Source organism: Aedes albopictus, chromosome 3 (assembly GCF_035046485.1).
Source record: "Aedes albopictus strain Foshan chromosome 3, AalbF5, whole genome shotgun sequence".
Classification (NCBI taxonomy): Eukaryota; Metazoa; Arthropoda; class Insecta; order Diptera; family Culicidae; genus Aedes; species Aedes albopictus.
In genome coordinates this window covers 127,258,901-127,273,678 of record NC_085138.1, presented here as the reverse complement: position 1 = coordinate 127,273,678, position 14,778 = coordinate 127,258,901, and the positions used below count along the sequence as shown (strand labels likewise).

Here is a 14,778-nt window from a genome sequence, read left to right as displayed (position 1 = left end):
GAAACATTGAATTAAATGGGCTGACCCTCGACACTATTTAGTTAGAAGCGATAAACATTATAACAAATTGATTCCGGGTGGGTTGTTATAGTGATTTTCTTAATGATATGACCTTTTAAATTATTTAAGTTAACCCTTTGAAGCGGAACGAAACATGGAGGAGAATTGCATAAGTATAGATAAATATATATTTCATGGAATAGCGTACCACCTCTTCCGAGGTCAAGAAACACGAAAGAGGAAATCACTGTTCAAGGCGTTGAGTTTTTTTTTTCTTTTCTTAGCCATGGGGGATAATTTGCTCAACAGACACCCGGACAGAAGCTCCAGGTAGTGTGGGGTTAAGGACCGGTATATTAACCCTGGAACGATCGCGCTGTTGTATTTTGTACAACACGTTGAAAAAATCTCGCTTTTTGTACTCAGCATTAGCGTGGTACTGACGCAGGTAGTCAACCGCGCGAGTTACGGAAGGTTAAAAAACAAAAGGGAAAGCAAGGACTACTCTTTCCTAAGCACACCAAATAACCCATGATCGCCAAACCCTTCGACTCTCCGCAACCACTAAAAAGGCATTGCTTCATAGAGGGGCTAGTGAACATCACACCCTCAAAGTTAACTGCGTATCCTACAGCTACGAACATCGATGACTCGATTTGGGGAGTCCTCCAAGGTAGAATGCTAACGCTTAGCCAGTTCCCGAATGGTCCTTATCACTCCCTTTGTCCTCGGACAAAGTCAACAGCTGCTTCCAACTGCAAGTAAGGCCCTGTCAGCCAGCACACAGAAGGGCGTGTCGACACCTGCCCCGACCTTGCCGAGGACCCTTTTCGAACCGCAAGCTCGGGTCCAACCCAGTAGATCGACGCCCCGACAGCAACGCTACTAGGATGTTCTGCCCGCGGTCACTTAATCGCTGTAAGGGTCGATTTCGATCGCAGGCACTGGTATGACTAACGTAGCCAATCCGAACCTTTGAACCACCTCTTGTATAGCGTCTCCGAGATCACGTGCCACCTCCTCTGTAGCTTCAAGACGATATGGGTGATGGCCGTTGAAACGACAGTCCAGCCTACTCACCTCTAAACATCCACTGGACAAGATTGCCTGGATTTACGTCCTCCCCGCATGTGGCAAGCGTGCGGTCATGCATTGTGCGAAAACGTGGGCACACGAACAAAATATGTACATACCACCGTTTCCTCTAAACCAGCAAAACCGCGAATTCAGGGGACGTAGCATGATCGAAACGATGACCCCTGTTTACCCAACTATCTACTCTCTTCATCAGCTTATAGGTCCGCCTTCCTAAGGATATTGATAGACACCATACCAGTTTTGATAACGCAAAGTGCATCGTGTGACACGGTAAGATACGCGCTCGCAAGCCTCAGGCACGTTAACGTATAGATACTATCCAGTTTACCACGGTAGCTTTCGATACTTAGCACCATGGCCCAAGCCGAGCCACCATATCTTAGTATGGACGAGGTAACACTAGCCAGAAGCACCTAATCACATACACCACAGAGGTATTGGACATCATCCGGGTCAATGCTACAATGCTAATGTGCGTGGAGGCGCATAATCAACGTGGCTACCGAAGGTAAGCTCGAGGTCGATCAGCATCCCCAAGTGCTTGAAGGAGCGCTTCAAAGTGATAGTGTAATCAATCGTCTACACTGATCACCGCTGGCTGGCGTAATGTCGTCAGCGAAGCCGACGCTTGCCGCTCCCTTCGCAAAGCAAGCAAAGTAAAGCAAAGATAACCGTACACCTCGTAGTTGCTAATCCGTGATTGACCAGAACAATCGAAGTTGCACAGAGATCCAATGAATGGTGCTTGGGACTAGCTACACACTCTCAATGTGCACAATTCGAGAGTTCAATATTTTAAAGTCAATAACGGCGCCGGCCACGTCCCTTACGGTCATCGGGAAAGGGGAAGGAATGTTAGTTCGACAACCGTTGTTACTAGAAATCGCGGAATCCACAGCATCCCCACAGTTGTCTCAGGAAGGAGTATTTGTTATTTATTTATTTATTTATTTATTTATTTATTTATTTATTTATTTATTTATTTATTTATTTATTTATTTATTTATTTATTTATTTATTTATTTATTTATTTATTTATTTATTTATTTATTTATTTATTTATTTATTTATTTATTTATTTATTTATTTATTTATTTATTTATTTATTTATTTATTTATTTATTTATTTGTTATACAATTTCATGACGTAAGACATTGTCTTTTTTGCTGCCATATTGCGAATTCAATTTCAGTTAACAACATTTTCAATACTCAAAACTTAAACTTACTAGCGAAATTATTCCTGAAGGTTCCTTTATATGATTTGGTTCATGTTCATCAATTCATGTCGGCAAATCTTTGAAGAAGGTCCTACTTAACCTTCCAGGACGCGCGCGATCAAACAACCAAGACTGCACCACGCGCACGTTGAATACAACGAGTGAGGTTTTTTGGTGCAACTGAATTTATGGATTTAATGTTAACGGGTAACGCATTCCAACTTGCAACACTTCTTACGAAAAATGACTGCCCATAGTAGGTTGAATAGTGCTGAGGAATACTAAAATTCATATTCCGTGGCTGTCGCGATTGTGTCCAAAATCACACAATAAAGATAACCAGGAGTTCTAGAGGTAATGAGTATATAAAAAAGCAAACATGATCTGTATTCATAGAATTTCAGAAAAGAACAGCCCAATAGTGCTTTTTGTAAATGCGTCACATATGAGTATCCGGACAGGTTAAAAGCATACCGTACAGATGCATTAAGTGCTATCCTTAATTCATTGATGGACGCCATTGATGCATTGCTAAAAATGAAATCACAATACGTAAGATGTGGCAAAACTAGAGACTTGAACAATTTTATTTTAGTGGCTGAGTCCAAATGACGTGTTGAGCGATTCAATTGTTTTAATGCAACGTAAACCTTCCCACATTGTGAGTTAATGTGTACATCTCAACTGAAACTAGAGTCTATAATGACACCAAGATCCGACGCCTTTAACTCCGAGGCGAACCAGCCTAGGGCTGAAAGCCTCATAAATAATGCTAATAATAATAATCCGACGCCTTTTCAACAAAATTTATTGATTCTCCACCAAGGAATAAATCAGGGTTTGCGGAGGTGTTCTTAATCTGCAAATTAAAAGTTTTTTTGTTTTAGTAGGATTAATACTCAACCAACTTCGGTTAGAAATATAAACATTTTTACGACCACAAAGGTAAATTTTATTCATTCATTCATTCATCTGCAAGTAAATGCACATAACAATAATCTAAGACTGCAGGTAGATCGTTGATAAACATGGAGAACAATAAGGGTCCAAGCATTGATCCTTGTGGAACACCTGATTTTATCCTTTGAAAAGCCGAATAAACTCCATCGTGACAAACAGTTTGAATGCGACCTGTTAGATATGATTTCAATAAAGTTAACAAAAAGTTGGAAAAATGATGCATAGAAGATAATTTAATAAGTAACCTACGATGGGACACTCGGTCGAATGCTTTTGCAAAATCTAGTAACAAAATGGCAACACCTTTTCTATCAACTTCTTTAGCTTAGATAGTACAAAACATTTATTGTGACTCATTGTTCGAACAGTGAGTAGTAGTACAGTTATAGTACGGCAGAGTTCAGAATTGTACACTTCTGAAGGGATACTAAGAGTAAGCAATCGAAAAAAATAGCAATTAACTGTGCAATATCATTGCGTGGTGTGTAAACTGCACTATACTGTAACGGGCAATTACATCTGGAACTTCTCTAGCAGGCTTAAACCGATTTTTTAACTTTTAGTATAGCGATAAAGCCAGCTTAAAACTGTCACGAACTCTGCTATCACTCGCTTGCACACATCCCTTCAGAAACTGTGAAATTACCCTTGTTAGTAAGACACGGACAACGTCTTCAGCTTTCGGCTGTACAGACTGTTTTAAACTTAACATTAGACAACGGACAACGGAACATGCACCAGTGGAAACGGGGAAGAAACTATTCTCACGAAAAGATTCAACGCCCGAAGCGGGAATCGAACCCTCACCCCATAGCATGGTGCGATTATAAGCTTGGTGGTGTGTATATTGGAGCCACCTTTGGTAGGTGATATGATCCACTAGTTATATGAAAATACACGACAAGCTCATCATCCCGATTATGATTTTTTTGGTCGCGATAGTAAGGGTAATGCGCATACGTCAACGATCGTTCTATATTGATCGCGTCACCGCATTGATCGTTTACACAACCGTGAAAACCGACTTTCCCACGAAAGTTATCGCGCGCTTCTGAATTCGCATTCTATATTCGCGATCCCATCTCCCTACCGAGAAAACCGACCGACACACGAAAATAGTTGCGCGTTTCTCACAGTATTGAACTTAGAGTATGCAGAGAATAAACTTTCAAGCTTAGATAGCTATTTTCGAATTATGTATTTTACTAAAAGTAGTCCCATGTGTTACCTATTGAAGCGCCCTGTACCGTCCAGGGGCTCAACTTAACACTACACGGAATGTGATATCTTTTAATTCATAACAGTCCGACGATATCTTTTTAATAATCTATATTGAAATATCACAAACCATCACTTAACTTATATTACAATGATTCAATTTTTTTCTTATATCACCTTTCTGTATTTCTTCACCGAAGTTGAAAAAACTGAACCGAACTGGACTTTTACTCTTACGTTGAAAAACTGAACTTTTACAACTACTGTCTTTTCTGAACCAAGATTGAACACTCTAGCGTTGAAACTGACCCACTGTCTCACTGACTGTCTTTGAACTCAACAACTCCGTTCTTCAACAACTCTAACGTCGAACTCTCCTCGATTACTCTGTTCTTCAACAACTGCCACGATTGAAGCCAAAGCCTCAGTATTTATAGCCTAAATTTCCTAGCAATACCCGAAGAAGTCTCGAAAATTTCTAACGTTGCCCAACCCATCTTGGGCGCGTCCAAAAACCTTCGATGCCAAAAAATGTAAAAGCCAAAAGTTAAAAACTCTATCTATCCTAATCGTTCTCTTCATGATTACCATCTCCGCCTGACTTGGGCGTGTTTGAACAGAACCTGTGAAAATCTTAACCCCAAGTCTAAATCTCCTAGCCACGCCTGACTTTGGCGTGTTTGAGCAAAACCTATTAAAATCTTATCCCCACGTCCAAATCTCCTAGCCACGCCTGACTTGGGCGTTTTTGAGCAAAACCTATTAAAATCTTATCCCCAAGTCCAAATCTCCTAGCCACGCCTGACTTGGGCGTTTTTTTTTTGTTTGAGCAAACCGCTATGAAAATCTTAACACCGAAAACCACGCCTGACTTGGGCGTATCCAAAGTCGACCCCCATCATTGCCATCTTCGTCAACATCATCGTCATTATCATCATCATTATCATCATCATTATCATCATCATCATCATCATCATTCTTAGCGCCATCATCTTTCGGACTTGGCACCCAATTCTTCAAAACAAAGCAACCGCCTTGTTATTCAAATGTACCCTTGCTTGTGCACAATGACCCCTAGCCGGGCTCGGCCGCGGATGTTCGTTGAAATTATACTCCACATTCTTTTACTCGAAGTCAAAACAAAATCGAGTACAAAACAATTCCGGCGCCCCTATGCCGCCAGTACGATTTCGATTTTCAACATTCCTTTTATGGTTCACCTGGGTTCAAAAATCGAACCAAGTGAAAACAATCACGGCTACCTGAAACCAATCTCGGCAGATACAGTGCCTCGATTTCAAAACCAAAACAATCTAGGCTACCTGAAACCGCGCCTTGATTTCAAAACAAAAACAATTTTGGCTACCTAAAGCCATATGCGGCCAATACGGCGCCTTGATTTTCGCAACATTCTAGCGCGATCGATAGGGTATCCGTTCCATGGCATTCCTATCGACGGCCCACCGAGCGTAATCGGAGCTGCACCAAACCAACCGGACCCAACATGTACGATCATGGAAAACAAAACAAACGCATCGCTGCGCGGTCGCTGCCCCGCGAAACCAGGACACCGTACGGATGTTGTTTTAGTCAACGTCCAGTACGACATTTTAGATCAAAAACAAAACCTTTACAGGTTTACAATTGAGCCTTGGAATCGGTCGCCGACAATCAAACCCAGCGACCATTGACCCACCAAGCATATTGTGGATTTACCGGCTCGACTCCCGTGTTTGAACACGATCGCACCCGGCCATCACCGGGTGCGATGATGGGTCATAAAAACAAAGTCAGTAACGAATGGTATGTTTCCCGTTGCTTCCAATTTACAGCGCGTGAGGTGGGTAGAACCTACCTAGAGCGTAGCTGTTGGTAAAAAATTGAAATAAAAACACACTCAGGCAGCTACTCTAACGGGAGTGTGTGGGGGGGGAAATGCATCTTTTTCTTTCACAGTTGAATTGACTTAGAATATCGGAAGGCGTGGGAATATTTAGGCGTTGCACTATGATCGATAGCCGTTGAGGTAATTAAGACAATTATTTTAAATTTGCTCAATGATAGTCGTGAAATGCAATCTCTTTCAACATGTTATCGCTTCAATATTGGGCCTGCACCAGAGCTACAAGAATAATTTGCAGATATTACAGCCTCCAGGAGTCTTCATAAAAATGCATTGGCGAAATTATCCAAACTTCTTCTAGTATGTAAAGAAAAAAAAACTCGGAATGATCTCACCCAGTTCCATATCGTCGGATAACCGCAGAGTGTCTGAAATCTCATGTATACATGAATGAGACAGTGTGCCATGCGCTGTTTGGAAATGCATCTCAAGAAAATTTGCGTGATTTGAGATCATAGCATGCTCATAAAAAAATGTGTGTGCGTGCCTCAATGAGACGTCTCGTGAGACTCGTCTCATTGAGACATTTGTCAGTTGAAACGAATTGCAGAGGAATTATTTTAGAGGCCCAGATATCTTGTGAACCTGATCCCATCCTAGAATTAAGGCAGAAATAGCGAGATCGATAATTATCTAGGGATTCAATATATTTATCCATGAGCGGTAATGGCGGTGGTGGTTTGGATTTTGACGTTTCTTTGGGGGTTACCGAAGTGGTTCGTAACCTCCTCACCCTTTCGCAGACCGCTCGCAAACTTGAGTTAATTGATGATCCAATGAATATTGGTTTTGGTTACATCGATTAGAAACTATGTAAGGTACACAACTCTGGGGCACTGGGTGCACACGTTCAACTTGCTTGTGTAGATCATAATGAACCCACTTTTTTTTTACAAATCCTTACCAGAATAAACCGTATTTGACACTGGGGCGACACTGAATAGCTACAGAGGAAACACAAAAACTGTTCTCGTTTCTAGTCGCTCCAGGCTCTACTTGCCAAACCAATTATGGTACATTTATGTGAAGTGAAAGAAGACGGAACCCGCCGATTTTAATCTATGAATTGAAGAACGTTAGGACCATTTCCCTTCATTCCTCCGTTGGTCAATCAAAACACGTCCACAAAATCACCAATCGCAAGCACACGAACTGACCAAACGAGTATCTACAGCACTCTTATGCAGTTTCTCGAAACATTATGAACATTGGACATATGTACTCACATAACTTGGAAAGACGCTCGTTCCAGGATTGTTCCTCTTAGGTACCACGTTTCCCGTCGTAAAACAACCTCCGGCATACTTATAACCAGAATCCTTTCCACTCCTGGAGTACGTCAACCCAATCCCAGATGAACATTATCTGTAAATGTAATCCTAGTGAAGGTTTAGCGAGTGTATCAAGTCGGCGTCGGGTAATAACAAGCTGCACTAGACCCTCCTGGAGCTTGTCTCATTGAGATGTCTCATTGAGACTCGCAATGCTAATGTGATGTGCACCAACATCGCGAGTCTCAAGCTCAAGGAAATTCCATGTACACACAGCCAACTTTTCTCAATCTCGTAATGAGATTTGTGCGTACAGATACTCTGGCATAACCGCAACCACTCCTTAACTTCTTCAATTTTCTACAATACTGTTTGCTACCAAGTGTGCATCAATGTTTATCTCTTCGAAAAATGCCACCCGATCGCGATCCCCATCGCAACCCACCGACTCTTGCCACTCCCTTCGGAAACATTAACTTCAACACCTCGTCGTACATGGCATTCAATAACTCCGGACTCAGGATGGAACCATGCGGGACTCTTGAGGGTATGTGAAGGAAATTTCGACAAACTTCTGTACCGTAAAATAGTACTCGATTCTGAAAGTGTCTTCCGAGAATCTCGTACAGACACCCGACCTCCCCTTCCGGAAGCCGAACTGGTTGCTCGAGAGACCATTTACACCCTTTGTTGCTGCCAGCACTGCCGGCGATGTGGTGACAGATCTGTAGTCTGTCAATATATGCGTAGATAATAATGTAAAGTCAGAATGAATAAGTAGAAGAAAGAACAGTTGTCATAAGGTACCCCGGGGCAAGTGAGAATCGGGGGCAAGTGAGACCTATAGCTAGTATTTTTCCATTATTTATTTTTAAGACTAAAATTCTTCATAGAAAACATAGGTATCACACCTACGAATGCTTTGAATACAAAAAACGTTATTGTTTCAGCCATAAATAGACCATATACGTTGTTGTTGTTCATATGTAATTTCCAATTCACTTGGTAAGATTTACGTGCTCTACTACATTCGTCGTTTAAAAATAGATTTGTTATTCTATAAATACTTTTTTCTTTTCAGGATAGTATTTGGAGTTCATGCAAATGATTTCAAGCGAAAAAGCAGTATTTTATTATTATTTATTATCTTTAGTTTACTGCTCTCACTTGCCCCAGTGCATTTCGCTATCTGGGGCAAGTGGGACATATGAGAATAAACAAACACAATTTTATGGGTTAATCTCGTCTTGTCCAGCCTAAGATGAAACTAGCACGAAAGCCAATAAAAATAGACGCGTTAAGTAATCTATTGTTGAATTATACTTTATTACCTCTATTTAGATGATTAAATTCTTGTCAAAAAAGGTAAAACCTTGGGTAAAATGTTTTTCACTAAATATCTTCCATTTTTTACTTAACGCTACATAATGCATTCTTCTGAGCTTTCCGGGACCGTCCATAGAAAATTAAAATAGGGAAATGGCCTTTTCAAAATTCATGATTAAAAAAAAACATTATTTAATGATCGGAAGATTATGTAAGGGAGAAGATATTACTGAAAATCTCGGAACCCCAGATTTACTATTGGTGAGAATCATCAACTATATAACATAGAGACCAAGTTCCGAAATCTTTTGTCTCTTCACTTTACGGCGCTCTTTGTATAAAAAAATCAATTTATTTTGCATGAGCTGCTAGAGTCGATTCAATTCGCCCAGCGATTTGTTTTGTGTTACGTAATTTATGCATGATACCATAAACTTCTTCTTATTTAATTCTCTAAACATAGTCATTCATATAAGAGATATATGATTTATGTTACCTTATTTGTTGCAACTTATCTTAAACCCTTTGAACAAAAACTCTGAATAGGTCCCACTTGCCCCGTGAGACGCAGTAAATGAAGATATGCTACAGTTTTCTTTATATGCATAATATATGGAATGTAAAAATTTGAAACAGTTTTAATGCACGTTAATAAGTACAAATATACCAACAACGTCTTTTGGGTCCATTGGAGTTATTAAACAAATTGTGTTCCGAAACTTTTGGCATGACACAACCAAATTAGCATTTTTTTAGGTCCCACTTGCCCCGGGGTACCTTATTCACGTTGATGATCTGACGATCAGTTATCTCCGACGTCTGTTTACCAGAACATACCTAAAAGTTTCCTAATTATTGAAATGTAACATTGAATTCGTAAGCTAAATCACAGACAGCTATCACAGTAAGTTTGAACCTAAATCTATCTGAACTAAATTAACCTTAAAACTATATCACAGATGCATAAGGAATATAAGCTATGGGACAAAGGACAGACGAATGTCAAACATATGTAAAACCGAATTATGTAAGTTATCTTATAGATAAAAGTTTGTAATTCTAATAAAAATACTTTTTCAGCTAAAAGCTGATTCGCACCAAACCCCTTGAGTTGCGAGCTGCTCCGAAGATTTCGGTATCCCTTTGCTCCCGTAACACCCTTAGTGAGCCTCAACATTCTGTTAAGGATGATCTTTTCGAGCACCTTCCCCGCCATGTCGATCAAGCATATTAGTCTAAATGCCACAGGTCTCCGGATGGTTTTCCTGCCTCGATGATCACCTCCAACATCTCTGGAGACTGCTCTGCAGGAGCCATTACACCTCCTGTCTTGGCCATCACGATCATGTAGGCATCACCCCGCATTAGCATTAGCACTCTGATAGAGACCCTCAAAGAAGGCCGTTTTGCTTGAAATTACGCGAACTTTTTTACACGATCCTTTTTTTTACGCGCACGCAACTATCGCGTAAAAACAGAATTGAGTGTACTTCAGTTCGTGCTCGCTGCAACCATCGCCTAGCCCACAGCAGGGTGGCATAGGTCTGCAATCGCTTGAGTCCACCAGTAGGCCGGTGGTCTCCCATTTCTAGGTTGAACCTGCCTAGGCATGGTCGAATCGTACGCATGCGAGAGTATCGCTGTTAGCTCGTCACCGCTTAAACCAAGTAGGTTTCGCTCATGGAGCACCCGTATACCCGGACAATAATGATGCAGCAAGAAAACCCGGCAAAGTTCTATCAGAAAAGCTCGACGCATCCCGCAATGGCTACATGATGCGAGCCCAATACCCGCAGGGATAAAGATGGGAGCCTCTTGACGAGCCTAGTGAGGTGGAAGCAGCACTTCGTTGAGCACCTGAATGACGTGGAGAACGAGAAGCAGAAGACGGAAATGATCCGGCTAGCACGCAAACGGAAGTTGGGGATGACATTTATCGCAACTGAACTCATCAAATTGGACCCAGAAAAGTTGACCATCTGCCTGATAGCTAGAGTCTGAGAAACTGAGCTGAGAAACCGGAAGAGTGGAAGGCAGAGATAATCTGCCCCATTTAATGAAAGGTCATGATTTGGAATGTGCGAACTTGAAAACGATCATCATTTTGAATGCTGTTTAAAAAGTGTCATCACAGACAATGTTTCGACGAGGCGTCTGTCTTATAAAACAAATGAGTTCGGAGGTAATGAAGCCGGCATATCGACGACCGATCGACAACGGATCTGATCATCACCGTACTGCAAATCCGGCAGTATCGACCGCACGAAGCCATGCACAATCATGAACGAAAGCGCTTTTCCTAGGAAGCTGACCAGACTGATCAAAGCAACGATGAACGGTGTACCCTACTTATAAGGGTTGCGAGTAAACTGTGCCGTTAATTCAAATCTACAAGATACTCTCTCAAATTTTATGCCGCCGTCTATCACCGTTTGCAAGAGAGTTCGTGGGGCAATATCAGGCTGGATTTATGGGTGAACGCGCTACAACGGACCAGATGTTCACCATCTGACAGGTGTTGCAGAAATGCCTCGAATACAACGTGCCCACACATCACTTGTTCATCGATTTCAAATCGACGTATGATACAATCGATCGAGAACAGCTATGGCAGATTATACACGAATACGGACTCCCGGATAAAATGATGCGATTGAGCAAGGCAACGATCCCAAGTAACAATTTCATTGCTGATTGGTTTTCTTTGATTTTTGTTAGGGTTTTATAACAGCAATAATTAAAACTCACAGTTTTATGACTGCTTTTATGAAAACCATTGATGAAATGTTTTATAGTATACTTGAAGATATCCATAAAGACAGATTTCAAGAGTAAACAAAACTTTCCGATATGTAAACCTTCTGGCAATCATTATTACCACAATAAAACTGTTAAAACTCTCAACAGATGGCGATCCGTTCGATTGGTAACGACATCTGTTGATGGAAAAGCAGAACTACGACACTGCTAGGTTTATTGCGGTCATCATAAAAGTAAACTGGCTTTCGTTTTATTTTCGCTGATTATGGTTGTCGCCATATTGAATAATTAGCTAACGTGAATGGAAAATAGTTCAGTTTGCTCAAATTAGCAATGAATTGATAGTTTGCCACCATTTCCATAACATGCTCACTTAAATAAACTCTCTCTGCTGAGTTTTCTTGTGATTCGACATAGTTTTACTAAATTCACAAATTGATTTATTTCATTCCAAGATGATAATATTCACTATTTTCGAAGCGCATTAATTTAATGATTCTGCAACCCCAATATTCACGGTAAATTCGAATGCGCATAAGCCTACCAGCACAATAACTACTAAAATATTGCTTTGAAATAATCGCTTTCTACTTACGAATAATGTATCCTCCTGAACTTTACATTGCCATCGAAGAAGCTTCTCTGCATCTTGAGCTGTCATAGTTTTTGTTGAAAATAAAAACAACAACAATCGAGAATTTTTCAACTAGGTTTTAAAACGGGTTTATTGCTACTCTTAATGCGGTTTGCAAAACCTCTCCGAGAGTGGTCCACTTAGCCGGAAGATGCTCTTAAAGAGGTTATCAAGAGGTTTTGATGTATGATTCAGTTTTATTGCAAGTTTTATAAAATTGGTCATGAAGATCTCTTGTAGAGCCGAACAAAACTTAAAATGTTACTTGGGGATGGATCGAGTGATGTGCGTAGTTCGAGTATCAGGGACACTCTCGAGTCCAGTCGAATCTCGCAGAGGGTTACGGCAAGGTGATGGTCTTTCGTGCTTGCTGTTCATCATTGCATAAGAAGGTGTAATTAGGAAAGCGGAGATAAACACGAGTGGAACGATTTTCACGATGTCCGTTCAGCTGATTGGTTTCGCTGATGATATCGATGTTATAGCTCGTTAATTTGAGACGATGGCGGAAACGTACATCCGACTAAATAGTGAAGCCAGGTGAATCAGGCTAATGTGCTAAAGGACTAAAGGGAAGAATCACTGCGCCCGCCACCCCGAATTTATATCGACGGTGATGACATCGAGGCGGTTGAAGAATTCGTGTACTTGAGCTCACCGCCGACAACGACACCAGCAGAGAAATTCAGAGGCGCATTGTGGCAGGAAATCGTGCTTACTTTGGACTCCGCAGAACTCTACGGTCGAATAAAGTTCGCCGTAACACGATGTTAACTATCAACAAAATGCTGATTAGACCATTAGTTCTCTATATGGGCACGAAACATGAACCCTACGTGCAGAGGACCAACGCGCCCTTGGAGTTTTCGAACGGAAGGTGTTGCGTACCATCTACGGCGGAGTGCAGATGGAAGAAGGTACTTGGAGAAGGCGGATGAACCACGAGCTGCATTAGCTGCTGAGAGAACCAACCATCGTCCATACCGCGAAAATCGGGAGGCTACGGTGGGCGGGTCACGTCATCAGGATGTCGGATAGCAACCCGACTAAAATAGTTCTCGAGAGTCATCCGACCGGTACAAAAAGACGTGGAGCGCAAGTAGGCTTGCACCGGGTCAAAGGGATTCCACTTGGAGGTGTTAGGTTAGGAGTAGTTTAGGTTTTAGGGAGTTTCAGTGAGTTTCCAAGGAAGTTTTTTTCATGGTGCGTGTACTCAGCACACGACGTGACCGCTCACGGGGTAAAAAGGGTTTCAAAAGATTTTAAGGAGTTTATGGGATTTCAAGGGAAGTGCGGGGAGCTTTAGGCATGTTCCAGGTTTCAGGCAAGGTAATTTCAGATTTAAGATATATTTCATTAACTTTTCATTAAGTCATTTCATGTGGTTTGCAGGCGAATCTGGGAAATTTCAAAATGATTAAGAGGGCTTCATGGAGGACTAGGGTAATTTCAGTAGCTTAAAGGAAGTTTGAAATGGTTCACGGCGATTGGTAATATTGTTGTTGTTCAACTTTAATCTACTATAATTTTGATGTTTGCACACGGTCATACCATTTTAACCATCAGTATATGTACCTACCTGGACTCCAGCAGCCAGAGATCGTGATTGTCCAACGTCGAAAGCTCCGTGTCGGTCGACGCAGCCGAGTGGGCATGGTTCGGGGTCGACGGCAGGCTCAGTTTAATGATCCGCTTCCAGGTATTGCGCCGGTCGAAGGCCGGAGCCTGACCGAGCCACCCGCTTGACCAGCTACCGGTGGCACTGGCAACGGCCCCGGCAGCCCCGCACAGGTTCTGACTTTGCTGCGCCAACAAGCGAACCGTCAGGGTGTACGTAATCAGCATCACACACAGCGGGATGTAGAAGCAGACAATCGATCCGACCAGCTTGTAGACCGGATCCGGGATCTGGCAGGTGCCCTCCACCAGCACCGAAGCGTGATTCTGTGTAATTACAACAATAATATATTATTTATGAGAGTGGTCCTGAATGAGGAGAGAAATGTTGGAACAGAAAAAGGAACGACGTGTTATTCCATGTCGAATGGGGATTGGAAAACTTTTCATTTATTCCCTGAGTGATCAACAAATGAATGAACTTTTACTCATTCGTGCACCTTTATATATCCATCACAAGCATTTAATTCCAGTTGTGTAATATCATTGTCTCTGCTAATTACTGATGATTTCAAAGTGATTCATAAATAAAGAAGGTGGTTGTTTTTCTGATAAGAAGTCTTCTTCCTTCTGAAGAACCTTATAAAGTGCTTTATACAGAGCAGTAACAGGGAGTGGTATTACTTAAAAAGAAACCCATTTTAATCCACCTAGTGGAGATAATGTCTTTCTGGTCAAACATTGTTCAGAACAAGCAACAATTTCAATAAA

At 41.5% G+C, this 14,778-nt stretch overlaps 1 protein-coding gene across 1 annotated transcript in view; it reads right to left on the bottom strand.

The window, feature by feature from the left end:
- The window catches only part of LOC109416442 (alpha-2B adrenergic receptor), a 327,397-nt gene that overhangs the window by 54,360 nt on the left and 258,259 nt on the right, over window positions 1–14,778 (bottom strand). The window contains exon 4 of the mRNA XM_062860087.1: window positions 13,970–14,334. Within this exon, the coding sequence (XP_062716071.1) occupies window positions 13,970–14,334 (365 nt within the window). The remainder of the gene's footprint in view (window positions 1–13,969; window positions 14,335–14,778) is intronic.